At 55.1% G+C, this 26,742-nt stretch overlaps 2 protein-coding genes across 5 annotated transcripts in view; both read right to left on the bottom strand.

Annotated features, from left to right (window-relative positions):
• Positions 1 to 311: 311 nt before the first annotated feature.
• Positions 312 to 7,860, bottom strand: MDK (midkine). 2 transcript variants are annotated; one of them, XM_062576365.1, is made up of 5 exons: positions 7,813 to 7,860; positions 2,283 to 2,369; positions 1,991 to 2,152; positions 1,699 to 1,860; positions 312 to 1,210 (listed from the first exon to the last, which is right to left on the bottom strand). In XM_062576365.1, exons 2-5 carry the CDS (start codon positions 2,365 to 2,367, stop codon positions 1,182 to 1,184), a joined length of 438 nt encoding a protein of 145 aa, XP_062432349.1. In that variant the 5' UTR covers positions 2,368 to 2,369; positions 7,813 to 7,860; the 3' UTR covers positions 312 to 1,181. The 2 variants fall into 2 exon arrangements, with proteins under 2 accessions (XP_062432349.1, XP_062432350.1); XM_062576366.1 differs by having other exon boundaries at positions 312 to 1,207.
• Positions 7,861 to 11,910: 4,050 nt separating this feature from the next.
• Positions 11,911 to 26,742, bottom strand: part of DGKZ (diacylglycerol kinase zeta) — a 52,679-nt gene continuing 37,847 nt past the window's right edge. For 2 of the 3 annotated variants that reach the window (XM_062575897.1, XM_062575896.1), the window contains exons 18-31: positions 26,612 to 26,685; positions 26,385 to 26,496; positions 25,873 to 26,072; positions 25,476 to 25,576; positions 25,262 to 25,341; positions 23,743 to 23,812; positions 20,926 to 20,966; positions 19,913 to 20,103; positions 19,301 to 19,332; positions 18,637 to 18,680; positions 18,139 to 18,259; positions 17,646 to 17,682; positions 17,213 to 17,312; positions 11,911 to 14,425 (exon numbers count right to left, since the gene is read on the bottom strand). In XM_062575897.1, the coding sequence (XP_062431881.1) occupies positions 14,309 to 14,425; positions 17,213 to 17,312; positions 17,646 to 17,682; positions 18,139 to 18,259; positions 18,637 to 18,680; positions 19,301 to 19,332; positions 19,913 to 20,103; positions 20,926 to 20,966; positions 23,743 to 23,812; positions 25,262 to 25,341; positions 25,476 to 25,576; positions 25,873 to 26,072; positions 26,385 to 26,496; positions 26,612 to 26,685 (1,320 nt within the window). In that variant the 3' untranslated portion in view covers positions 11,911 to 14,308. Of the gene's footprint in view, positions 14,426 to 17,212; positions 17,313 to 17,645; positions 17,683 to 18,138; positions 18,260 to 18,636; positions 18,681 to 19,300; positions 19,333 to 19,912; positions 20,104 to 20,925; positions 20,967 to 23,742; positions 23,813 to 24,095; positions 24,141 to 25,261; positions 25,342 to 25,475; positions 25,577 to 25,872; positions 26,073 to 26,384; positions 26,497 to 26,611; positions 26,686 to 26,742 lie in introns of all 3 variants that reach the window. The other variant, XM_062575895.1, reaches the window with a different exon arrangement.

Raw genomic sequence — 26,742 nt, 5'->3', positions numbered from 1 at the left:
CCCCAGCAGAGGAAGAGGAGGAAGAGGAGGCGGCAGCTTTCTGTGAATGCAGGACTGCTCCGCAGCCGGCTGAGGACTTTCAGCCTCGTTTCTCTTTCTCTTCCCATGCTGCTCCTCGGGAAAAACGCAAAGGGAAGGCCTGCCCCAAGCCAATGCAGTATTTTTCCTCAGGCGTGGGGCAAGGGCCCTGCCTGGCACCGCAGTGTCAGGGGTTTCCAGCACAGCAGTGCAATGTAAAGACTATAACTAACCCAACTGGGTTCCGATTTTTTTATAAAGACTTTTATTGGAAAAGAAAACAAACCCCATTTTCCAAAAATAGAGAGAGCTCCCACCCAGCACCAGTGTTAGAGCATCGAAGGCAGAGAGGCTACAGCCCTGGCACAGACACGTCCAGGCTAAAAGCGACAGAGAGGAGGGAGGGGGACACATGACCACTGGTCACCCATGAAGGTGGTTTTCTTCCCCTGGCAGCTGCAGGAAGCTCTTGCATCTGCTGCAGGGAAGAAGCCCCATCCTCATGTGAATGAGGCTTTGGGAAGCTGAGGGCAAAGGGGCAGCGGGATGCACCGAGCACCTCTAACCACAGGGAGAGTCTGCTTCAGGCCAAGCCAAGGAAATGGGGGGCTCAGGAGGTTCCTGTCTCCACTGTGCAGGCCTGCCAGTCAATACCCCGGTGGGAGATGATTGATTTTCTCTCCCTTGGCTCCCCCATCCCTCCCTCCCCAGGCAGGGTTACTCGAGCATTCAACACTCAGCCTTTCCCTCAAGCACCAGTATCAAGCAGAGGAGCCAGGAGCTCCCAGGCTTGCCAAAGGCAATTCAAGGGTGGCCAAGGGTGGAAAACTGCATATGGTCCTGTCCCAGCTCTCCACAAACATTCCAGCAAGCCTTGAAATAAACCCAGAGGAGAGGAGAGGGGGATGCACGGACAGTGCCAGCGGGGCAGCTGGAAGGGAGACAGCACCTTCTGCAGGAAGGACTTGGGTTTGCTCTCTACAAAACTGATGAACAGAACAAGGCATCTTGGTTAAAGAGGAGGTGGTGGAAGAGGAAGAAGAAGACTGGCGTTTGGCAAGACGCTGTGGAGCGGGGGGACCCGGCTGCAGCACGAGCGGCGTGCTTCCAACCATTCAGGCACCGTGTCGAGGAGGTGGAGGCGAGGATGTTGTCTTCCCACTCTAATCCTTCCCCTTGCCCTTCTTCGCTGCTTCCAGTAACGAAAGGAGACAAGAGTTAGTGCATCTGTTGGCAGCACCACCTGCTCCCCTATGCTCAGCCTTGGTAGAAACATGGTAGTCGGCATGGCACACTGGTAGGGAACCCACACAGGTGTCACCAGCACCCTGGGCCACCAGAGAGAGTGGGCAGGACCCACATGTTGACAGGTCATATCCTGGTAGCCTCTCCCCATCACACAAAGCCACATGGAAGAAGATGGGGAAATCCTCACTCAGCTGAAGCTTAAGGTGAGTTGGGGGTGACCAGGGCTTTTCCTAGAGACACCTGTGTCCCATTGAAGCCATAGTTGAGATTTCTGGGCCTGTTGCATGCACGGAGGGAAGAGCACTCTATGCAGCCCTCTGCAACGCCAGCAAAACCCAGCCCTGATGGGCTAACCTGCCCAAGGGGAGCCAATGCCCAGGGCCCTTGCTGGGACCCCTGGACCCTCTGGGGCCAGGAGCGGTGGAGACTGACCTTTGGACTTTGACTTGATCTTGGAAGAGCAGGGCTTGGTCACGTAGACAATCTCCTCACACTGGGCATTGTACAGGGCTTTCTTCAGGATGCCTGAGCGGGTTTTCACACCTGTCTGAACGCTACACCCACCCCAGCTCTCAAATTTGTACTTGCAGTCAGCTGGAAGAGAGGTTAGACATGTGAGACCCTAACAGGACCCAGACCGGACACCAGCCTCCCAGAGGCCGGAGGTCCAGCCACAGGCTGGCGGGGTCCCCGGCTAGTCCCACTGCAATGGGCATATACACACCTCCGAACTTCTTCTTCCAGTTGCAGGGAATCTTACACTTGAGTTTCTTAGTCTCATCTTTACAAGTGCCTTCACGGTAGCCCAGGCCACAGTCTTTGCTGTTGGGGATGCAGGGCCCCCAGCGCCAGTCCTCGCACTCGGAGCCATTCTTCTTCACCTTGTCTGCAAGGGAAGAGGGAGCTGGTGCTCACTGCCGGCCGGTGGAGCACATCTAGGGCCCTCTCCTGCCCCAGCAAGCTCACCGCCCCATGCCTGGTGCGTGTGTGTGTGGGGCGGGGAGGGTCCCACTTACCTTTCTTGGTTTTGCCAGCCTCAGCGGTTGCGGTCAGGAGGATCAATGCCAGGACGAGGAGGAGGAGGCCCTGGACTTGCATCATGCCTAGGGAGGAAGGGACACTGTGTGTGGGGGGGGCGGGGCTGAGGATGAGATCCCGGCACCGTGGTCCAACATCAACCTTCCTGAGAGCTCTGTGTGGCCAAAGTGCTCTTTGTCCAGTGATGGCAGCCCAGTGTGGAGGCCTCAGGAGGAAAGGCAGGGCAGCTCTGCCAAGCCTTGGAGGAGAATGTGCGGCTCCGAGGGGCCCCCGCCCCTCACAGGGCTGCCAGGGAACCCCACAGGGCTGCGTGCACCCAGCACCTGGGGAAAGCTCTTGTGTCCAAGTGAGAGGAGCGGGACGGAGACCCTGGCTCCAGCCCGGGACCCAGCTGGGCATGGGGCAGTGTCAGCCACCAGCACCCTCAGCGCATGGCCCGATGCTCCGATTCCTCCATGGGCCAATGCCCACTTGAGCTCATCATTCCTACTCCTCTGCAACAGGTTTGCTCATGTGAGCAAGACCCCCTGCAGCAGGGCTTGAGCCTGGGGACATGGGGTGGCTGGGGGACCATTGGCACCACAGCTTGCACGGCAATCCCCACAGCAGCTAGGAGGCCTGGGGAAGGCCAGTCAGCCCCATGGCTGGGCTGCTCCTGGCCAGCCAAGGAGACCTCATTTGCCTGCTAGCAGAGGAGAGACCCTGCTCCCCAATCCCAGTCCCCAGCCACCTTCCAGCCCTATGTTCCTCAGTGCCTCTTTTATCCAGCACCCAGCAGGGTGCCATGCCCATACCAAGGAGCCCTGAGGCCAGGGGACTGCAGCAGCCATGGTACCTTTCTTCTGCTCCAGAGAAATCCAGGATGGAAAGAAAAAAAACAGGAAAAACAAATGCATTACTATGAGGGGTATGAGAGCTAAACCAGCAGATTAAACGCAAAAAAATCCACATAGTGTGGGAGCTCAATGGGAGATTGAGAGGTAGAGCTGCGCCCACTGCTGGATCCACTGGCATCAGCACATCACCACGTGCACACAGGGTGTGTGTGTGTGTGCACATGTGTGCATGCATCCTGGAGTACACACACAGTGGGGGTGTTTGCATGCACGTGAATGCACCCAGGAGTGTGCATGTGTGCACATGCACACACACACACAGTGTATGTGTGCACGCACAGGGGACGAGGGTGCACACACATGCTGATGTGCGTGGGTGAAGAGAAAGGTGTCTCTGCGCTGCTGGGGGGGAGTGTGGGCCCTATGAGACCCGAGGGAGTGAAGGCCCACAGGGTCCCTGTCCACCCTGCCACAGTGGGCTTGGGCCAGGCAATGGCTCCCATCCCGCTCCTTCTAGCCTTAGGAGCAGCTCCCATACATGAAGTGAGAGACCAAACTCGGGCTCCAGATGAGAATGCAGCAGTGACAAGACTGTTCAGCCTCTCTATCCCAAGGGCAACTTGCATTAGAGACTTCTAACCTACCGGGGGCCTGGGCCACATCTGCATCCACTAAACTTCCACTGATCCCAAAGCAGCACTGTTCAGGACTGGCTCTGTGCGAGGCTCTGACTCCAGCCCAGGATTCCCCAGTCCAACCACCTCTATCATAAAGCTGAGCCTCGCAGAAATTTGCCTCTTTACTGGGCGCTTCGGAATCATCCAGCAGGTCATGATCTCCTCTGCAGGACCCTGCTGCCAGCACTGACACTCCGTAGCAGTATAAGAGCAGGCAGCACTGTAAGCTTGGGCCGTTGATTCTGCTAGGGGAGAGAAGTGTTGGCACAATGTTACCACCTAACTTTACAGGAGAGGGAAGAGGAAACTCACTCTGTGCTTTCCTCTTTTGGTTTTATCCTTGCAGGGACCTCAGGTAGAGACTGACAGGTGGCTCTCCCTCTTCTGCAAGACAACCTGTCCTGTAAATCCAACTCAGCTTTTCAGGGACCACGGGTCCTGGTCTTTCAGCAACTGCCCTTGGTCCTCCTGCTGAAATCACCCCTGGGAAGTGTTAACCTCAACCTCCCACCTCTGTTGGCCATGCTGAACCAGTACAGCCAGTGGCAATGCCAGCTTCCCTCAGCAGTAAGGCCTCTCTAGAGAAGGTACGACTCCTCTTTCAGTCATGGGATAGTCAGCTCGGCCACGGAGCCCCAGCTTGCTGCGGGGCTGGGAGAGCAATGCTCCAGGCACTGTGCTAGCCACTACTCCTCCCTCCGCTTTCGCAGCAGCTCCTGCTAGAGGTGAGGCTGGGAGGGTCAAGTCGAGCTGTCACAGAAATCACATCCTGAATGGTCTCGTTTCCGGAGGTGCCCAGGATGTGCCAGGTCTGGCATGCCAGCCAGGTGCTCAGAGGTGTGCCTGGTCCCAGCAGGAGCATGGATGCTCAGACGCAGTATCTCAAGTTTGGTAACCTCTTCCCCATACCCGCAAGGCCCTGTTATTTATGGTGACACTCATCAGCTGCTTGTGAGCAGGCAGCAAGCAACTACATCGCACCTGCCCCAGCCCCACTGTGAGCTTGGTTGGGACTGGGAATGGAGCGGTCAGGACACACCATGTGCCCCATGGGGAAGCCAGTGTGGGGAGGAAGAGCCTGGGGTCAGCGTTTGCTCCCTGCCCCCAAGCTCCCCTTGGCAGCGTGTCGGAGAGAGCAGCTCCCGGCATTTTTCAGGCTCCAGTGCACTCACCTTTCATGCGCCCGCTGCTGTGAAGCTGCTGGCTTCACTCTGAATTGAACTGTCACAGGGAATTACACAGCCCGCCTGGCTGAAGGCAAAGCCGAGGCGATGAGAGCTGCCTTCCCCCTCGCGCCCCTCAGCTGGGAGTGAGCCCATGGAGCACAGCACCAGCCAGAGCACAGCTCAGTCCTCTTCCCTCAGTCCTCTTCAAAGGGGACGAGAGCTGGCCAGGACAGCCCGATTACGGAGAGAGGTTGGGACTGAGCCGGCTCTATAACGGACACTCCTGCCCTGCTTTCTGCAGTATCTCCTGCTGCAAGGGGATGGGCAGCACCTCCAACACCCACACAGTTCACTGGGTCCCCCAGCTTTTAAGAGCTCCATAACCTTCTTCCATCCTTTGCCACGGAGCTTCTCCCTCTGCGTCTGCACCTGACTCCTACTCCAGCTCCCATTTCAGTTCGGTTTCAGCACCAACATGGGGCTTTGTCTGAGGTACTCCTGAGACTCTACCAAGCAGATGTATCCTCCAAGTGCCTAGGGAAGATAGGCCCTGGCCCTGAGAGCTGGCTGTACTCATCTCCCTCCACTTGCCTGTGAGCACCAACCCCCCAGCCCTGAGCACTGAGCATGGAGCTGCTGAAGCAGCTGAACCAGCAGCACGTGGTGCTGGAGCTGGAGCTCCCCACAGAGCAGTGGGTAACATGAAGCCTTGCTGACCTGTGAACAGGGACAGAGGGAACGGATGCTCCCAGGGAGAGCCCTGCTGGCACAGAGACCCATGGGTCGGCCCCTAAGATCTACCTGCACACCGTGTCCCCTGCTCCCATGCTCCATGTGAGGGCTGCAGGGACCGTCGGCTGCAGCTCATCCTCGAACATTCACAGGTGAGACAGAGCACAAGGGAGAAAAGTTTTTGAACTGGTTTTTCAAACAGTTTGAACCTGTCTCTGCTCCCTGGTCAAATAAGAGCTGTTCCAGGTCAGACTGCAAACGACTTCACTGCTGTTCCTGCAGCCAGCTCCTCCTGCATCCCTGCTGAGCCTGGCACTTGCTCACGCCCTGGCTCTTCTCATGTCCTGTCCTGGCCAGCTCTCACCTCACACCGGTTTGGTCTCTCCCTGGATGGGCTGCACATGGGGAGTGGTAGCCTGGAGCTACCCACACCTTGGCAGTCCCCATTTCCCCTTTCTCTCCCTTCTCCCCCCCTTATGTGCCACGAATTTGACTGAACTACGATCAGATCCCCAGAAAATCAGCAGGTGACACTGAAACAGGTCTCCAGTTACCAGCCAGGACTACAGGGGAGCCTGAACCCCTCTCTGGATGCCACTCAGGGCCAAGGTAGTGCTGTCCACAAGCGCTTCTCCTAGCATAGGCCATACTGTGCTCCCCAGATCCTGCACCCGCTGGCTCCTGCCCCTCGCTGCTGCCCCACTCCTTTGGGGCATGCTGCTGGGCTGTCAGCCCCCTCGCAGACCCTCTTGCAGCAGGGGGACCTCTCGGCTCGGCTCAAATTGCAGCCCGCTCCCGCGGAGGTGGAGGTGGGCGCAGGAATGTCTGCCCTTCCTCCGCAGCAGGCTGAGCTGCTCTGGCGGCCTCAGGGCAGGGAGCCCAGCACACAGGGAGCCCAGCACCCGGAGAGCCCAGCGCCTTCCCAGCAGGAATGTCCCTGCAATCAGGAGCTGGGGGATCGGGCGGGGGGGGGGTATGGAAAGAGGGAGCTTTTCCAAATGACCTAAGGCATTAGCAGGGCACCGCTGGAGGGGAGCAGGGCTCTGGGGGTTGTGAGCCTTTCCAACAGACTCCCTAACCTTCCCCTCAAGGCGACCAAAGAGTGCTACAGTGGGAAAGGGGTTGCTCTGCTTTCTGCTCCCCTCCCCTAGAAAGCTGCCAGCTGCCTAGGCATTAAGTGGGGTCGGGGGGGGGGGGCGGCGGGGGAGGGCAGGCAGTGCCCTTCCATACGTCTACCCTCTGCTCCTTCCCCAGGGCAGTTTGTGTCCCTCTTTGCTACGTTCCCAGCAACAGCCCCTTCCCCACATTGTCTCCCCATCATCAGAGTAGTTTCCCTGATCTTGCCCTTGGAGGAACTGGGTCCTGGCCAAGCTCCTGCTCTGGGGGAGCTCCAGATGCCCTGAAGGGTTTCTCCAGTGGTCCCAGGGTCTGGCTGGATCGAAGCTTGCTGGCAGCAGCTCCCACCACCCGAGAGGTCACCCCAATAGAGCCCAGACCTGTGCGGGGTCCCATACCTCACCCGCTGCCTGCTGCTTCTCCAGGAGCCCTGATTCCCTCCGAAACTCCCTCTTCCTGCGCCCCCATCCCCCCGGCACCTCCCCGACTCCCCGGCGGTGGCTGCCCCGGGACCACTGCCCCGGTTACCCAGCCAGGGGCACGGTGTGTGTCTGCCCCCTCGGGGGAGCCTCCTGCCCGGCCGGATTAGGGCCTCAGCGTGCCCCGGACACCCCCCTGCCCGGTGAGGGGACCCTCCCTCCCCGCTCAGGCCAGGCACAGCCCCTCGGAGCCGGGGGTGCTCGGCGCTGCTTGCCTTGGCGCCGCCAGCTCCCCCGGGCCCTCGGGTCCGGCCAGCCGCGGCGCGGGGCTGGGGGCGGCCGGGGGGGGGGGGTCTGTGGAGCCAGCAGGGCTTTGCCGTGGCCCCGAAGTGGTGAAGAGGGTGGGGGGGGGGGGGACGCCGGAGCCCTGCCGGAGGCGCCCATCCCCGTGGCGTCGGGCGGGAGGCGGCAGGACGCGGACGGTGCGCGGCGGCTGGCGGGGGACCGTGCCGGGGCTCCGGGCTGTGCCCAGCCGGCGCCCCCCGCGGGGAGCCCCACTCACCTGCGGCGGCGCGGCGGGGCGCGGCGGGGCGCGGCGGGGCGCGGTGGGGCGCGGTGGGGCGCGGGGCGCTGCCGCTTGCCTTTGTGTGGCGGCCGCGTGCGGAGCCACCTCGCAGCGCACAGCGGCCCCTGACGTCGGGCTCCGCTGGCAGCAAAAGGTGGTTTTAGCCCCAAACTTTCCCAAGCTCCTCCTCTGCCCCCCGGGAGCCCGGCCAGGCCCAAAGGCAGGGCCGGCCCCGGCGGGGGGCTCCGCCGGCCCCGCCGCCCCGAGGGTGCGGGCTGCACCCTCCCGCCCGGCGCCGCGGGAGGCGATCGGCGAGGAGGAGCCCGGGGAGGCTGCGCGGGGGGGGGGGGGGGGGGGGGGGGGGGCGCAGCTGGCTGCACCCGCGGGCGCTGCGATGGGGAAGCTGCAGGCTGGGGTGGGTTTTTGCTCCTCGTGTCTTTGCACCCTGGCACGGGGAGCTTTGGCCCCGAGGGGGAACGCCCAAGCACGGCATGTGCCCCCTTGCCCTGGCATGTGCATCTCCCCTTCCTCAGGGGCTCACCGGGCCCTGGCGCTGTGTTTCTCTGCAGCAGCATGTGTGTACGTGCAGCACCAGCAGAGCCATCAGGGCTCAGTGCACGCAATGGCTGAAGGGGGGGGGGGGGGGGAGGCTGAGCTAGTGCCGCTCAGCCCCAGACCACGCAGGAGCAATACCCATCCTGGGGCCCAGGACTCGGATTGCCGTTTGAAGATGACCTCTGGTGCACCTGAGGTAAGATGGAGCAAAGAGAACTGCCCTGTATCTCCATCAGCTCCATTTATGCCTTGTTCCCTGCTCCTGGTGACCTCCGGCATTGCTGGACTGATCTTTCCTGGTCTCTGCTCTTTTCGTCTTTTCCCACTCATTCTGCCTCCCACGGGGCAGAACATGCCCCTCAGGGAGGTACCTGAAGCAGCACATTATTTCTTATTGCATTTCACGCTGACTCAGGGCTCTCCCCAGTCCTGTTCCTCACAGCCTGCTTGTGACAGTCTGTGGCTCAGCTGCTGCTGCAGCCTTTCTCCTTGGGTGAAGCATCAATACATTATCAGATTGCTGGGTGGGGATGAAAGGACTTTGTAGATGTGACTGCTTCCCACGTCCACTACCGTATTTTCTCAGGAGGCAAGGGGATGCAGGGACCAAGCCAGCTCTTTTCTTGAGTTACCAGCCAAAAGGGCTAGTCTCATGCCAAAAGAGTGGGCTGTGCTGGGGAACCAAGCCATTTTTCCACCCCTTTCCCTAGAAGATTGCTGTTGAGAGAGCTGGGCAGCCACAAGCAGTTTTCTTCTTTCTTTTTCTTTCTTTCCTTCTTTCTCTCTCTCTCTCTGCTTTCTCTCTTTCTTTCTCTCTTTCTCTCTCTCTCTCTCTCCTCTCTCTCTCTTTCTTTCTTTCTTTTTTAATGAGCTGCTTCAGAATCAAGAATTGCTTTCCAAGAAATTCTCACTTTTAACTCACATGCTGCTGGCAGTTTCCTGAACATCTGTAGAGATTTAGATGATGGCTGGCAACCATCCGGAGGGTGTGATCTCCCTCCCTCTCTCCACACACACAGAGCAATGGGTGCTGCTTTGCGTGGGCTACCACCGGATGAGGAGCAGCAGCAGGGCAGACAGAAATAGACCTTTGAGCGCAGAGTGCAGAAACGGGTCCTGCCAGCTGGGTGCCTAGCAAAGTGAGTGGCACCCCTTGGTCCTCCATAACTGGGGACTTTAAAGCAAAGCTGGAGAAAGCTGCAGGAACAAACCACGTTCAGAAAGAGGAAGGGGAAGTGACTAGGTGTGTTGCTTTAGGCTAGGATTCAGTGGCATCAGTTTTGCAGTCCTGAGTCACGGAGCTGTAATGAGCAAACCAGGTCCTGCTAGAGCTGTGAAAGAGTTGGCTGTGGAGTGAGCATGGCTGGTTTTCTTCAGTCTTCACTGGGCAGGAGCCACTGAGACACTGTCGAAGTCCCCAGTACAGAGCAGTCCAAAGTACTGAGAAGCTCACCATCAAGTTTTGCTCTTCCCTTCATTTCTACCCTTTCTCTTTCCTTTCCTGTTGTCTCCTTGGGTTGGGGATCAGAAGCCACATGATGGCATCACGAAAGGTCACCACGTGCATCACTTTTCAGACATGGCTGTGCCAGACATGTCCTTTCTTCCCTTTCAGAGGGACGCAGAGCTTCTCCGGCTTACATAAGAAGCAGAACGCTATGATTGCAGAAAGAGGCCTCATACCAAGGGAAGGAGGGAAGAGAGAAAGAAAGCATGACAAACCGAGGTGCACTTCCCTGCAACTGTTTAGCTAGAGCATTTTACCTCTAAAGTGTCACAATTAAGTAATTCACGGCATGAAACTCCACATTTTACATCCTCACTAAAAGCCTGCTCCTTGGGGCACTATGGTACATTAGCGGCAGTGCAAGGGTACAGCTGTGCATGGCAGGAAGTTTTGCTCGTTCATACTTTGGCAGGAGGCGTGAGGGTCGCAAGCACAGCTAATAATTAACTTGGTCAACTGCTGGCACCCCAGGCCTGTTTAGCTAGGGTTGGTTTTGTATGGCATTCACGAGTGTGCATACATACCCACACATGTGCTGGCTGTGTGCACACTCCCAGCTACATGGGAGACCAAACAGACCTCCAGTGTTTGGCCTGATTTTCTGCATCCTGCTGGAGGGGGAAGAGATTGAGGAAGCTAAAGCCCTTTGTACAGAACTGCACAACTCTCTCCAGGGCAGGAAGCTGAAGGTAGACTGCCTATTTCCTAACACTCCTCATCAGAGCAATTGCATTTAAGAATTCTTTTCTCCCCCACCATAAATTTGACACCAGGGCAGCTGGAAAACTCTCATTGCCATGGTTACTGACAGTCCTTGCTGCAGAGGAACAGGCCAAGTGCCAATATGCTGAGTCTGGGCACTGAACTGGAATCAGCCTCTCCTTGCAATCACATGTACATCTGGTCCCTGGGCATTGACCCAGGAGCACTAGGACAATTTGGTGTGCATTACACCCATTACAGAATCCCACTGTTAGCTTTGGGCAGAAGTCAATGAAAGGGAGGCTTCTGGGGGTGGAAGGGACAACGTGTTGGGGGAAGGAGGCTGTCTCTCTACAACCAGAGAGGTGGAGGCAGTAGTGACAGGCAGGCTGTCAAGCTGCCCTCAGAAATCTGAGTTTACAGTATGAATCATAGACCGTGTCCATCTCCAACTCCCTACCACAGCACTGTGGGGGACAGCAGGCTCTATTACCTCTGTTTTTCAAAGGAAACTCTGAAAAAGAAACAGTATTGGCCATGGTCATCCTTACGAGTCAGTGACTGAGCTGAAAGCTCTTAATTCTCTTGCTCTTGCAATCATTTTGCAGTCTTCCTGTGAGAACTGGGAAGATACTTGACACTGCAGCCCTAGAGCTTAGCACTAGAAGCAGGAACAAACTGCTCCCTCCTAAAGATGAGAATGAATAGGGAAAGCCTTGGCTTCTGCTCTTGCTGGGAAAGCAAATTCATCCCCAGCAGAGGAACATGGCTGGGGACAGCTGCATTCACCACAAGAAAAGGGTTTTGTAGGAATGTGCACAAGCAGAAAAATTCTGAAATTTGGAGGTGGGATGCTGCTGTAGTAACCAATCAATAGTTGTGCAGCTGCAAAGGGCGAGTCAGGCCTGATTCTGGGACTGCTGTCTCCTGTCCCAGAAAAGAATGCAAGTAAGGCAAGAACAGCAAGCTGGCAGCTCATGACTCTCAGGCTCATCTGGATCACTTGGAAGGGTAGTGGATTTTCTCCCTGTTTCATGTTACCATAAATACTAATGTATGACACGGAGTGTCCCTGAAGGGGGAGAAGGTCTCACAAGAGAAAGGCCTTGCTTGCATGCAGCAATTGTGCTAGATGTCTGCTGTGCAGGGAAGTGGTCCAAAAATCTGATCCAGCAGGGAAATTCCCAGAGTACTTTGAGCCTGTGGTTAAGACGTGGGACAGAAGCTTTGGGGGAAAACCTTGTTCATACCAAAAAAGGTGTTTCATTTGTACAGTGTCCACCACATTCTAGCAGATGCGGAGGGAAGGAAGGAGGGAGGGAGACGGGAAGGAAAACATCCATCTTTTTATTTCAATGGCAAGAAACAACAACATCCAAACAGTCAAAGTTGAAAAGCAATGGGAACACAGGCTCATGCCAGGCCATCAGCCTGATAGAGCTGGCACCCTTACGGAGTTACAAAAATACAGTCCTACAACAGCATCTAGGAAACACAGAACCAGGTATTGCACAGAACCTCTGCCCTCCACGGGCAGAGCTACAAAACACCCCCTCCGCCTAAAAACAAGCCAGGCTTGGAATTGCACAGCAACTCAGCTCACACGTGCACAGAGGGGCCAGGCGGGGAGGGGGACAGTGTGTCTCTGAACTACCTGTACAAAAACTAAGGGAACATATAAAACTAGGGAGAAAGGCAGATGGTGGGGGGCAAGCTGGGGCTGTAAACTTTTCCAGCCCAGGTTGGGCGTCCTGGCTGGGGGGCAGCAGTTTGCACCTTTGAGAAGACAATTGTGCCTTGTTTTTCTGCTGCTAGTGAGCAGCACTGCTGGCTAATTCTGATGCTGCTGGAGTACTGCAGCTCTAAATGCACTGGGATACTAATGTTATTAATTGCTGATAGTACTACTGGATCCCTGACAGAAGCCTTTGCACTCTACTCTGCACTGCCCTGGCCCCAGGTACGCCTCTATTCTCTGCCACAACTCCCCTGGTCCTCTAGGATAACTCCCTGCCTCCCCGACCAAAAGCCGCAATGCTATCGTGGTTCTCAGTGGTATTGTGATACTTTTTTGGTATTGGCATTATGAAAGATTTGAAAGGTGTCACCTAACACTACACAGTAGCCACAGCTTGCTGTGAAGACTCACACCCTGGTTGAGCTCAGGATGATGGTGAGGTCCACACAGACCGCATGGGGCAGCAATAGTACCCTGCAAGCAGCAACCTAGACTGGTTCCACAACTGCCTCCCACCTGAACATGCCAAGCAGGTACACTACCTCCAGGGCTTCTTGCTCACTTCATGTGCTGGCACCTCTTGATCTCAGAGACTGTTGGTGCTTCAAAAGCTTGCTCCAGCTCTGCTGTACTACTGCAGCATACATTGTATCTACAGGGGAGATGGGCCATGGTGCCCTTGCGCCCTATGGCAGGTGGTACAAGAAATGCCATCCCACTGCACACATGAAAACTCTGGGATCCCTGATGTTTTCTTTCTAGGCAACCAAATCCTTCTTTCTGCTAAAACTGGAGAGGCATCCTGCCTAGGAAACCTGTGTCTGGGTGAGCTCCCACAGCTTTCCCAGCAAAGCCTTATATCCACTTTTGAGGGGGGTGGCAGAAGTCACGCTCAGAGGATGCAAGTTCACAGGTTGGGGAGGAGTGGGGGGAACCCCTGAGAGTAGCACTGACTCTGGTGCTGCCTCTAATGCTGCCATTAGGAGCTGAGTGTCACTCCTAATGTTGTGCTGGAGCTGAAGCAGAGAGGGCAGCTGTATCCAAGTCAGCTAAAAAGAACATTAGGGAAATATAAGAGCCTCTACACCACTGCCCCGGCCAAGCGTGGCTCTCCACCATGGCTACAGTACAGCACAGTCACAAAGAGAGGCCCAGCAGCCAGCCACGTGCACCAGCTGCCCCCACACAGCTCTCTGAAGGATGGAGAGTCTGGAGGGCTCCATCCAGACCATACCTATCCTATGCCAGATTGTGGACTGGCAAAGCACTGAAAACAAAGCAACCAGAAAGGCAGGGTCTGGAAGCAGAGCAGCCCCAGCACTCAGCCCCAGTTGCTCTGGGGAAAGGTTGGGTGCATGTCTCAAACATGTCATGGACTTTTCTCTCGCCACCAAAGGGCCCCAGCAGGGCAATAGGATAGACCCAGACCAACAGGAGGGAAGAGGAGCAAGAATCATGGTGCTTCCCTTTGGCCCACAGCACCCACGCAGGCCATCCTGCAGCCTGCCCAGCACAGTCTACACCTCCCATGGCTGTACTGGGAAGGACGGAAGGAACTGGATGTGAGCCTAGCAAAGTGTGCAATGGAGGGCAGACCACTGGCAGGGAGAGGGGGCTGAGCAACAATATCCCACAAGGATCACAGGCGATAGCGTATGGGGACACTGGTATCACTCCCATGTGCAAGGGAGAGAGAGGGCTTCATCCTTTGCCTGCTGCAACAGGCCCTGTGGGATGGAGCCCATCCATAGCAGGGAACGTGGTGGAGGAAGAACAAAGCAGGGACACATGAAGAACTGGGTTTCAAATCCCAAATACCCACTGTCCTAATAAATAGAGTCCCAGCCCTGCCTGAGGCAGAGCTCTGCTGTCCCCATCTCTTCTGGGACCAGGCGAAGATCTAGGGAGGGCTGGGCCAGACTCACAGCTCTGCCAGTTGCTGTCCTCTTCTTGTCTTGCCTGAGCTGGCTTGGGCTAAGGCACACTGAGCACTACACAGCTGTCTCCTGGTCCTCCCGCTGGATCATCTGGTAGTGCTGTCGGTTCTCGAGGTAGGCAGCCAAGTCGGGGTCGTTGGCCTTCTCAGCCCTGTGCTTGGGAGTGTCTCCCTGCACAGGGAAAGCAGGGTGTCAGAGCACTGAATGCTGCCTCGTGGACCACTCTTGGCACCAAAAGGCCCCCTTTCCCCCAATACTCCCTTCTAGAAGGTGGCTCCAGCAGAGGCCTGCAGTACCCAAAGCCAAGCTCTGAGGCAGGAGATGTGCCAGGAGGAGGCGGGCAGTAAAGAAAGCATGCTCCAAAGGAGCCTGGCTTTGCTAAGAGGCTGGAAACAGTCTGCGGAACCGTCTGCCATCCCAGGCCAAGACAGAGACCAGCCCTGGTCTTCTCCGGCCTGCCTGCCACACCGAAAGGAGACAAAGGTCCGTATCTGTGACCTGCTTCTTTTCTGGTGCTGCAGAGGCAGGCGGGAGAGGGTGAGGAATGAGGAGTATGTCTGGGGAATGCCCGGGAATACCAACCCCCCTTGCCTCTCGCAGCCTCCCTAGCGCTCCTGCTCCCAGAGGAGGATCACATTTCACCAGCTTATTGCAGCCATCTGGACTGTGTCCACTAATGAACTCCCGCACTCCATAAAAAGCAAATCTGTTAACAGCTCTCAGCTACGTCTCCTCTCCCCCTTCCCTCCCCCTGCTCCTCGTTCCTTCTCATTAAGTGCCCGGGCTCTGTGGTGCTGAACAAACCCTCTGCTGAGAAAGGCCAAGGAAACCTGGCACTCTGCCGCTGCCATTGAAAATCAGCCCCAGAAGGAAAGCGGGGCCTGCCCAGCTCATCCCGTGGTGCACAGCAGGGCAAGGTGGCTGCAGTGGGGAGCAAGGGCCTTCACGACAACCTACAGTTATATTTCCTCAGTGGTCAGACATACGGAGTCTCCACCATACGTGGATACAACTGTGGACAAAAGCCTGAGACCCCCCCCGCCCCAACACACACACACCACCACCACAAAGGCAGAGAGATGACAAACACATACACGGCTCCCCCGTGCAAGCAGGCGTGCCATGGGGACAGGGCTGGAACTTGGGGTATCCCTTCTCTCGCATGCTCACATACACAGGAACTGCTAGGGTCACCCCCCTTCTCACACTCAAGGACACATTTACGAAGAAACTTCCATACGCACTGTGGCCTGGCCACGCCACCGAATCCCTGTGGTGATCTCCCCTCACCCTCGCACACGCATGTAGCGGGGACAGAGACTATTCTGTGCTTCACTACCCCAGCTCTCCTCAGGGGCCTCCTCTCTGTATCCACTGAATCCAAGCACTCATTTAACAAAGGGGGGGGGGGAAAGACATGGAGTTGAGTTTCTTTTTCATCCACCTACAGAAGCCCTAATGTAACGTTGCCTGCCCAGATCCACAGCCTGAAACTAGAGCTCCTGGGGCCCCTCGGCCTGCCCAGGCTGATGCATGCTACCTGATAAGATCCAGCCTCCTCCAAAGCTGTGGGATACAGGACCAGACTGTTTCAAACCCGTTGCTCAGCTGTGCTACAGGTCTGACACAGAGTTCCTGCAGTGAGGTTTCTAACAAGGCTGTTTCTTGCCTGTGCAAGCAAGTTGTAACCTGGAGCCTACGCAAGGTCAGTGCAGCAGAGCAGACAGGTCCCCAGACAGCTACAAACCCAGACATGCATTTACACAGGCATGTGCAAGTCCCCTTCCTTGGGGGAGCCTGTCATTCCTGAACTAGGCTCCCTTTTGCACTGGCAAGTTTGGGGTTGTTCATCTGCTTCAGGCAGATGCTTAAGCAGAGATCTGTGCTCCTGCCACAAAGAGCCTCTGTTCTACGGGCAGAGGGGCTGTGCTTCCGGAGCTGCCCTCTCCTCCTGGCGCTTCCCAGTGTCCCTCTCATCCAGGCATTGCCTTCTCTTCCTACAGCTGCTGGCTGAGTCGCCAGCCAAGCCATTCCTGCTCTGGGTGCTGTGCAAGGCTCTAGCCTTGGCCAGGAACAAGGAGGACTGACTGGGAGCCAGAGATTGTCTGTACGACATCTCTCTGGCAGCTGGCAAAGGGACTGCTCATGGTCTGAATACCCAGAACTCTACCAGCTCCAGCAGGTTTGGATCCCCAGTTGGGCTCCTTCCTTGTATCCCAGACCCATAGACTGCACCTTCTTAGGTTGTCATTTTATCTCCTCCACTACAGCTCACCGCTAGGATCCTCTGCCAGAGACATGGCCACCTCCCCTTCACTCCGTGCTAGCCCTGGGAACCTTGTGTACCAAAATGTAGCTTCAGTCCCTTTCCTACAACTCCTCTGTGGGGGCTGGCACAAACCCACGACACCAAGACACATCTCAATTAATTCAGTATGTGACTGAAAGTGCTCCGGCTGCCTGCTAATACTCTCTGTAGGCCTAGTTCATCTGAAGAGTTCTCAGCCTTCCCATCCTAGCTCCACGCGGGGGAGAGTGGGGGGAGCCTCGCAGCTGGGAGAGAACTTGTCAGTGAGACTGTCCTTGCTCTGACCTCAGAGGGTGGAAAGGGGGGAGACAGGGATGAGACATTCCAGCCCCTTGCTGCTAATTTAATAAAACAACACACAGAGGAGAGCAAGGAGGAGAGGGATTTAACCCCTTATGCAACTTAGGAGTAGGCTAAGCAGGTAGGTCTCTGCTGGGTGAGCATTTATATTTCATGTCAACCTACCAGGAATCATAAATGGCTCCTCTTCTCCTGGGCCTGCACACCTTTTCCACACACAGGCCATAAGCTGGCAAAGACTAGAGCCAAAGACTCATTTTCTGCTCTTCTGATGACCCAGTAAGTGGTCTGCTCCCACCGATCCCTGTGGTCCCCATGGAAAGCCCCATTTCTAGCCCTCCTGCCTTCACCTGCAGGTCTGTCTTCATGAGTGAAGCCCCGGCCTCCACAATGTAGTGGCAGATAGTGCGCTGGCGTAAGGCTGCGGCCTGGTGCAAACTGGTTTCGCCACTGAGGAGAAGAAAGCAGAAGACATGAGATGCCTCCACCCCAAACATGCTGAGTGGGGACATGCACGCACAGAGACAGCAGCAAAGGACTGCTCTCAGCCTGCTGAAAGAGCTCACAGTGGGCTGCAACTTGTCTGGCAACATCTGCTCCCAGCCCAGACAGCCTTGGACTGAGAAGGGGATATGCTGCTCAAGGGTTATTCAGTCCAAGAATGGACAGGAAATCATAGCTGGTAATGAGAAGAAGGGCAACTGTGTAAAAGAAGGGCTGACAAGACTGGTAACTTCACAGATTGTCTGGTCAACAGGTAATACAAATCACTCAACAACTTACTTCTCTTCCTCTGTGGCATCCAGGATATCTGAAGGGGCTAGAGAGAGAAATACAATGCAGGCCAAGTGAGACCAGGCTTCAGGACACAGACAGCCCCACCTATTCCCCAGTAACACAAAGTATCTTTCTGTAGGAGCTGCTATTTCCATGCTGCCTGCAGAGGTCTTGTCTCCCAACCAAAGCATTCAGGTGAGCAATTGCATCTCTGACTCTCAATCGAGATCAGGGGAGAAGAATTGTTTGTGGACACCATTACAGAGAAATACCTAAATAAAAATTAAGCAGGCTGCATTTCAGTGATAGCTGCCACGAATTTCAATTCCAGCAGACAGATGCAATGGAAAGCCACCGCCACAGAAGCAGGATGCACCAAACCCAGAAGGAAAGGATTCTGCCCCCAAGAGCATCCCCTCTGAGCAGAGGGTCAGGCTTTGTTGCCAGCCTGTTCTGCCAAGGCGAGTACTTTGCTCACAGCAGAATGGTCCCAGTTTACCGTTCTCAATGATGTATTTGACAATATCCTTGCTCCCTGATTTGACAGCATGATGGAGGACGGTCTGTCCTGAGGAATCTCGCACCATCAAGTCTCTTCCAGCCCGGTGCAGCTCCTGGAACTACAAGATTGCCAGAGAGCTCCGGATAAGTTTCCTTTCTCAGATCACTTCTAACCACCCAGTTCCTGAACTTGCATCTTCAAGGTCCTCAGCAGGAGAGGAATTACGTCTAGCTCAGCCACATTATCGAGTCCCTTCCCTCCACATTCCCCTGGCAAGTAACGGGGCATCTTGCCAGGAGCCTGCTTGGTTTCCACCTACCACTCCCAGCTGGGGCGCTGCCTTAAAGAAAGGCCTCAACAGGAATGGTTTGAGGAAAACAGTGGAGTCCAGGTGGTAGGGCATGCCACAGGCCCAAGGGACACATCAGCCAGCCCTGGACCAGTGCCCAGAGCCAACTCTGGCTGCACATCACAGCACACGGTAGGAGCCCTTACCTGGCTGAAGTTGCCACTCTTGGCAGCTTCTATCAGAAGGTCATCTACAAAGAAGGGAGATGGGTCAGTGTCAGAAAAGCCAAGCTGTAGTGCTGTTTATCTAATTGGGGGCACTGAAGGACTCAAACCTCAGCGGAGGTTATAAGACAAGCTCCTCTATGTGCTGCCCCCATGGTCTCAGGACAAACAGTGGCCAGGCTGGTTTTACATGGGTGCTCCACCTTCAGCTATGCAAAGGACAAGCCATGGGATCTGTGGTGATCACCCAGACTGTGGGCACATATCCGAGGCCGCAGCTAGGCCTCAGCCCCTGGCGAAGCATGTCTGTGCGAGAGAAGGTGCTTCTACCCTAGGAAGGATGACTGGTGATGGAAGTGGAAAAGCAGGGAAAGCACTTTGATGGACTGGTCTGCAAATCACAGTCACATCTCTACTTGCCCACCTCCAGGATCACCCTGTCCTGGCCTCCAAGGGTCTGTACTCCCACCCAGTGCACCAACAGCAGGGCCTGGAAAACCACACTCCATTCCTGGCCACATCTCAGAGACAGGACAGGCAAAAAAAAAAAAAAAAATGGTGGGGATCCAAAATAATTTGACGTAAGAGGAGGCACAGCAGCTTGGGAGACCTGCCAGATGCCTGCAGTAAGGACAGAAGAACTCACCTTTATGCGGGAGGCAGAGCCCAGTGTCCACACTGGAAGGGAAGAAGAAAAGGCATAATTAACCCCGCCAGCACCTTGCCCAAAAGGTCACACAGTGAGCAGAGGAATGGCTCTGGAGAGGCCTACCTGTAGCCCTCTTCCAGCAGACTAAAAGAAAGGCAGATAAAGGACCTAGCTGCCCTTTGGCCATGCTATCTGCTTCTCTCCCCCCTGCCCCAATCTGGGTTCTTTCTCATCCTCACTTCCACTTCTACTTTGGTTCTGAGCTCCAGTGCTCACCCATACCCAAAGCTGCCATGATTTGGACCTACACAGACCCATGCCCTTTGCCCTATGGACCAAGCCCTGGAACTTGACCCCATGTCTGAGTCACCTGGTGATACTCCACTCTTTTCAGCAGAGCTGGCAGGGAGCAGAACAGAAAGGAAGGCATCTGATCCTGGTCTAACTCACCACTGGAATCTTGCTCGCTTCCTGGGAGCCTCTCTGTAACCTATCTTGGGAATTGTAGCTGTGAAGCCAACCCCAGCTCTCCCATTCCTGCTCTCCCCATCCCTTTTGAGGTCCAGCACTCCATTATCTCCCACTTCAGATCACAGCATGCAGTCTCACCTGGGGGCAGGAGAGGAGGGAGGAGGGGAGGAAGAGGAAGGGAATGCAAAATGATGCTCAGTGGGAGTGGAAGATGAGTCAACGACGTCAGGCATGGCAGGAGAGGTGCCCACAGTCTGGGTGATCACCAGCTCTGGGTCCAGCACAAAGAGCTCATCCTGAGAGATCTCCGTTACATAGTTGAGGTGCTCCTGGAAGACACAAGTCAGCTTCTTCAGAAGCTCCCATCCCCTGACATTCTGTGCCTTGTAGCCCACCCACTAAATCAGCAGAATGATGGTGGCTCAGAGAGTCATAGGCCCTGTGCCTGGGAAGCCTCCATCAACAGCACTAAGGCAGATGTGAAGCTGAGAGAAAGCAGCATGGTGTGGAGCCTTGTGGAACGAGAGGTGGAGAAAGGAAGGGAGCTGGATCCCACCTCATCCACTCCCAGGAAATTTGTGATCATCAGTGTCCATCCACCAACTTCCAAAGTCATGGTCAGGCATGCCTTTGCTATATCACTCTTCTCCAGTCTTCACTCCCAGACTGGCACAAATCCCACCCCTGTTTCTTATCAGGACTAATAAATTCATGCCATGGTCCAAAGCTCACCCTAACGATTCTTGGAAACTAATCATCACTTGGCCAGGTTGAAAGGAGACCACTTCTGGCCTTCTTGCCTCCTGCCCTGGGTAGGATTCTGCAGGCAGCTTCCAGCCCATAGCCCTGTGCTCCCACCCGCTCTCCCTCCTTTTCCAGAGGGGGCAGTGTGTGCTGGGGCAGGTCCTGGGCTAGGCAGCACCAGCTACCTCAGGGATTGCCCCATCTCCACAGCGCAGGGCTGCAGCAAGGCAATGTGGGTCCTCTTGCCCCAGCACCAAGGGGAGCACTTGGGAGGCAGGACAGTGTGGGGTGTGGGACCTATGCAACGCCATGGCTGAGCCAACGTATTAAGTCTGTCCTGTCAGGACATGCAGAAAAAGCTGGGAGGAGGGCAGGACATCACAGCTGGAGGATGAGGCCACACTCACCTGTGCACGGTCTATCCTATAAAAACGATCCGCCGTAGTTGCTGTAAGAGAGAGGGACAGTGATTTTTGCATAGGACGAGGAAGATGGCCATTTTCCACCACTTTCCACAGTGAGTGGTAGTGAGCTATTCAACCAATTCTTGTCCTGCATGAAGGGCACAGCAAAGCAAACAGCAACTTCCTGACCAGGAACAGTCCCCTGATGTCCATCAGGAGTCTGCCAGGACCCCGCTATTCTCTTCACCTGAGAGGTAGCCCCTGGTGCCTACAGACTGCCATACCCCTGTGCAACATGCCTTTGCTTCCCATCTTCTCTTCAGTGACCCCTGGCAACAGCCATAAGCTATGGGGAAGACTAGAACTAGCTTATGCCATGGCCTTTCTGGGGACTTTCAGGTGTTTTGGTGTTGCAGAGATAACACAACACTACACAGAACAGATCAAGCTCTGGGCTGGACACTGCTCATCTTAGAATTTGCTTAGACTGGGTGAGGAACTACTCTGATTCAACATGATGCATGTTACTGCAGTAACAGTGCACAGAGAAACAGGAGCACTAAATGAGGCTAGGAGAATGGGAGCTCAGCCTCTCCTGGCTCTGACTTTACTAAGTAACATCCCATAGACCACCAAAAGGCCACATCAGAGCTTATAGTTGCTAGTCACGACAGAACACACAATTTCCAGATGTAGATCCAAGTTCCTGTTTCCTAGGATGGCAGGAGAACTTCAAACTAGCCTCCAGCCTGTCGTTCACAGCCCTCTGTCCAGGTGCATCTCTCCACTCATCCCTCTTCCTAAGAGAAGAAATCCCCACAACAGTAGAGGAGCTCCCCCAACAGCAATGAAGCAAGTGGCTGTGCTGGAGCTAGACCCACACAGCTAATGCTCCCAGTGGAGCAGGGAGGGTCTGGGGAGTTACTGCCATTAGCCAGGGAGGGCAGGACAACTAAAGGCAGAGTGGCAAGATAAATAGGCCCCCTTGCATGGTGGCATTTCCCTTGTGATCCGGTGCTGCTGGTACCTACTTCAAGAAGGTTCTGGTGGGATCCTTGAGGGTCTGGGGAATTTCCTCCATGAACAGAATGAGGATGGCTGTGACACAAGCCAGAGCAGATTAGAGGAGCGAAAGAGCCCCATTTATCCTGTCCTGACTGGAGATTTACAGTCATGGATCTGCTGACGAAGGCCTGTAATTCAGTCACTTTAATGAGCCCACACTGTTTTGAATGAGGCTCTGGCTCCTTTCCTGACACATTTTCCTGAGCTCAGAACCTGCTGCTGGGAGACTGGTATGAGGAGGGAAAATAGTCCTGGTAGTGACACCTGGGAGCAGCAATTCCAGCAGCTCCGCATGCAGGGTTGAAGGCCCGAACCAGAAGCTGCACCTTTTCTGCCTGGCCCACGGCTTGCCATGCCTACTTTGTAGCCCATAGCTGTGTCTGGCTTCCCTACCACAGGGTACCAACACACATCTAGGACTTGGGGTCTCAGCGGAAATGCAGCATCTCTGTTGAGGAGAGGAGAAAGGGTAGTTTATGATCCCTGAATCACAAGCCTTGTGCCCCAAAAGGCCTTAAGCTGGACACCAGTGGCTGTCAGCTACAAAGATGGGCCTGCTCAGCACAGTGCCCCCTTCCTCCTCTCTCAGCTGCTCCTGCAGGTTTGGAGACTTGCTCCAGCACTGTTAAGAGGGCACAAAAACCTGCACTGACCTGGTCTGTGAGGGAATCCGAGGGAGCCACCCAGGTCAGTGGAAAAGAAAGACACCTAAAATAAGTCTTAGTAAGAGCAGCAGTGCAGCCTGGAAGCTTTGGAATCAAAGTAATGGCAATTTAGACAGAAAAAGGAGCAGGGGCTGAGAAATGGGACTGGAAGAAAGCCCAGTTTGTAAAAAAAGTCCCTGCTGCCCTGCTGCACATGTGGAGTATCCTGTAATCCCAGCTGACTGGGGCACAGCCTCAGCCCTACAGTCCTTGCCTGTGCACAGCTGATACCTGAATTAGCTGAACAAGAGACATTTCTGTAGTGTGTATCCAGACAGCACCTTCTGGTGGAGAAAGCTGCCATGCAATAGTCCTCTCCCACTCTAGATCCTCTCCCCTGGACCTCCTCTTGGCCCAGGCTAGGGCTGGCTCTTGCTTTTGGCTATCTCCTTGGCTCTCCATTAACCCTCCTGCACACAGGGGCTGGCTCCTACGTGCTGCTCTCCAAACATACAGAAGGTTAGCTCTGTTCTGCTATAAGCCAGGTTACTGGAGTTAGAAATCTCCTCCTGCAAATCAGGGAGATGAACTGTCATCAGCAGTTACTTCTCTTGTCTGGCTGAAGTGAAGTGAAGGCAAAGGGAGAGGCAAAAGATGTTTCCAGGAGGGGAGGAGAAGTGGAGAACCTGCTCCAGGCAGAGTCCAGCTGGGGACCTGTTCATCCCTATCACTGGAATCCATGCTGGAGGCTTTCGGTAAGCCTTGCTCCCAGCATACTGGAGCATGGGTGCCCCCTGCTTGTATGACACAGGAGAGCAACCAGAGCTCTCCAAAGAGCCCCAACACACTGCAAAACAGCAGCTGCATTCAGCTCTAGAGGCAGGTGAGCAGCAGATAACCCTCACCTGGCAGACTCCTTGCTCCACTCATGACCCTCAAGCAGAAGCACAGCTAGTGCCAGAGACAAAGAACTGCTGAGCCTGGCTGCAGAGATCCTAAACATCCCCAAGTTCCAAGGCTCGAACAGTTCTCCGTGGCTTTTCACTATGAGTCCATCTCCTTGCCCCCAAATTCACACACAATCAGCACTCCAGAGGGAAATGATACTCACAGTCCAGGAAGCACCATTTTGGGGACAGCTTTTGGGATGACAGAGTCTTTGGTTTGGCTCCATCCCCTTCCTGCACAGAAAGGATGATAAAGTCATGTCTCTTGGCTTTCCTGCCTCTCCCCAGGCTGTCCCTCCTGCTTTAGGAGGTCCCCACAGACACTGAGGGCTGCAAGTGCTTGGACAGAATGAGGAACTTTGAACACAGGCAAAACATACGGTGACAAGGAGTGCCATGGGACAGATCTGAGCTGATATACACCAACTCATTAGAGAGGTGCCACAAGATAAGCCCACAAGACCAGCATGGTGCACATGACAGATGGGTCTGGTGGAGGGAGAGAGGCCATACACACCTCAAAGAGCAGGCGCTGTAAAGCAAAGGGCTGTGGAGGGAAATCCTGCAGAAAGGCAAGGAAGGTGTACCATTACAATGTTTGTCTGGGTGGCCCTCTTCTCTCTTCAGCCCCGTAGGGATTTCCTCTGTCCCCTTACAGAAGATATGGCAGGCAGTTCCCTGACTATATATGCTGCCAGGCTGAGGTCCCAACCCTGCCCTGCTCTGGGGTGAGAGCACAGTGTTTGCTCAAGGAGACAGAAGTGAAATGCAATGCAAGACACACCAGCCTCAATGTGCAGCTTTAGAGGCATCTACCAGCCTGATGCTGTACAAAAAACAAACAAAAAAAACCCAAAACACTGTTCTCTGAGCCCAAGAGCCTCCTAGTCTCATGTCTGCCTAGGTCTCCACACCAGCACCCTGGGCACACAGGGGACAGAAGGCAGGAAAGCAGACTCAGTAGAGCGAGGAGCAGGTGCCAGTGAGCTGGCCTGGGCAAGCAACTCCGTAACTCAGCTCTGCAACACGCTGCATGCATGTTGAATGGAATTTTCTTGGCCTCCAGAGCCAGTCAGCTGTAGGCTGGGCAAGGTCCTTTAAATCTTCTGAGACAAGAACAGATTGTGCAGCAGGACACATTGTGGGCTCAGAAGGTACTGCTCACCAGGGGCTGGCATTACACAGCCTATGTCTGGGTCAAGGACTTGCACTACACTAGTACATTGGCAAGAGCACAAAAGTTCACACATGCAACTGAAGAGAATTGCGAGGGTTGGGGGGAACAACTCTTAACTGGGCATCCAGGAAAGGACAGAGCAGTACCAGGAAACACAAAGCCCACAGAGGGCTGAAGGATGCATGGTACAGCGAACAAACGGACAGAGGAAATGCCTCCCCAAACACGTGGGATGGGCCAGGCCCTTGCGGGATGGGTGCTGGCTCTTTCCACTGTACAGTAACTTTCCTGGGCCACGGGTACAGAGTGAGAACAATGCTGAGAAAGAAGCTGCCAGACAAAGGCCATCCAGCTTGGGAATCTGCCTCTAGGATGTGTTGAAGGCAAATGGTGAGCTGCTACCAGAAGCAGGAGTATGTTTGGGTGGTCATGGAGGCCTAGAAATCTCTTCCCTGAGCCTCTTCATCTTTAGCATTGTTGTGACCACTTCCCTCATGGCACCTCACCTCCTGCAGCCTCTCAATTTGGGTCCGGCACAACTCCAGGTCACTGTCTCCTGGAACCACAATGATCCCCAGTGGCACAGCTGTAGGACAGGGCACAAACAAGTTAGTGAGCAGCTTGTGCCTGAGCACCAACACCTCATATAGCCCAGCTGAGGGCACTGCTAGACTTGGTGATAGTGACTCCTACACCCTGGCTACTCAGCAGGTCACTCACAGGCTTCCTTGAGCTTTTCCTTATCGTAGTGCAGCACCTCATAGTCGTGCATGCTGATTCGGCTCACACGGATTCGCAACCGCTCAGGCACTGGCTGCTGGCTGCATATAGGGGGAAAGGAAAAAGGAAGGTATCAGAAAGTGACAGTCTACCTTCTCGCTGTCACACTCCTTCCTACAAAGGAGGGAGCAAGGCAAGAACATAGACTGGCAAGAGGAGGTGCCATCAACAGCTTCTCCAGCCTCAGAGTTTGGCCATGTTTCTGTGGCCTGATTCCTTCCTAGCCCCTCTATAGGGGGATTAAAATGCTTCTGGGAGAGATGGATCGGTTCTGCCCCTTCCCTCTCCATCCCTTCTGCTTTGGAAAGGAGGTGATGATTTGGTCTGAGGAACCTACTCATTGAGTAGAGGCATGGAGTTGCGCCGCTTGGTCTTCTGCACCATGTTGGCCTGGTTGCGCAGGGAAATGTGGATGCAGGAAGCTGCCAGCTTGCAGGGCTCCCCGTCTACCTGCATGGGGATGGCCTTGGATGTGGTGAGAACCACCTGCCGGCACTGGCACAGTCGCTCCCCATGGCCACCCACCTGCAAGGCAGCCTGTAAAAGGGACCAGAGTGAGAGAAGAGCACAGACTGAGAAGTGGATGGGGAGAACACCCAGTGTCAGTCAGATGTCACAAGTGAGCTGAGTCCTCAAAGTCTCAAGACTGCTCTCGGCAGGAAGAGATCCACAGAGATCCGTGTACAATAGCATCTTGTCTAAAATCTTAGAGAACAGATACTGTCAGATATGCTACTACCGTAACTCCTCAGTAGAGGAGTTGTGGACCAGGGGCATTGGCTGACTCCTGGGCAATGGAACAGTCATCCCCCTGGTTGCTAGCTACCACCACCAACAGTACCAACTCACCAGGGATGTCATGGTGAAGCCAATTACTTCGATGCAGCCATCATCATGGCGCTGTGGCTCGAAGTCGTGGTGCTCCCCAGGATTGCCCCAGGGCATGGTGCCTGCACAGTATCTGTGGAAGAACATGGGGTGACGCATAGACAGTCCCCGTCACCCAGACCTATGGGTATCTTGTAGATAGGGTGTGAGGAGCCTGGCAGAAGAGGGTGCATCCTGGGGCTACTCACCTGGGAATGTTGAGGAAGACTAGGCATTGGGGCTTCAGGTCCTGGATCTTGGAGGTCAGGTCTGTCCCATCACACTGAAGACAACACAGGGACATTCAGGTTGCTGTAGTGTGTGTGTGGGGGGGGCATGG

This window comes from Rhea pennata, chromosome 5 (assembly GCF_028389875.1).
Source record: "Rhea pennata isolate bPtePen1 chromosome 5, bPtePen1.pri, whole genome shotgun sequence".
Lineage (NCBI taxonomy): Eukaryota > Metazoa > Chordata > Aves > Rheiformes > Rheidae > Rhea > Rhea pennata.
This window is presented reverse-complemented; position numbering and strand designations above follow the sequence as displayed.

Bases quoted from the DNA above. Each gene is read 5' to 3' on its own strand.
- MDK (XM_062576365.1), bottom strand. From the start codon at position 2,367: ATGATGCAAGTCCAGGGCCTCCTCCTCCTCGTCCTGGCATTGATCCTC. The intron at 1,861-1,990 runs GTGTGTATATGC...CCTCTCTTCCAG, and splicing joins CTGGAAGAAGAAGTTCGGAG to CTGACTGCAAGTACAAATTT. The intron at 1,211-1,698 runs GTCAGTCTCCAC...CGTTACTGGAAG, and splicing joins GATCAAGTCAAAGTCCAAAG to CAGCGAAGAAGGGCAAGGGG.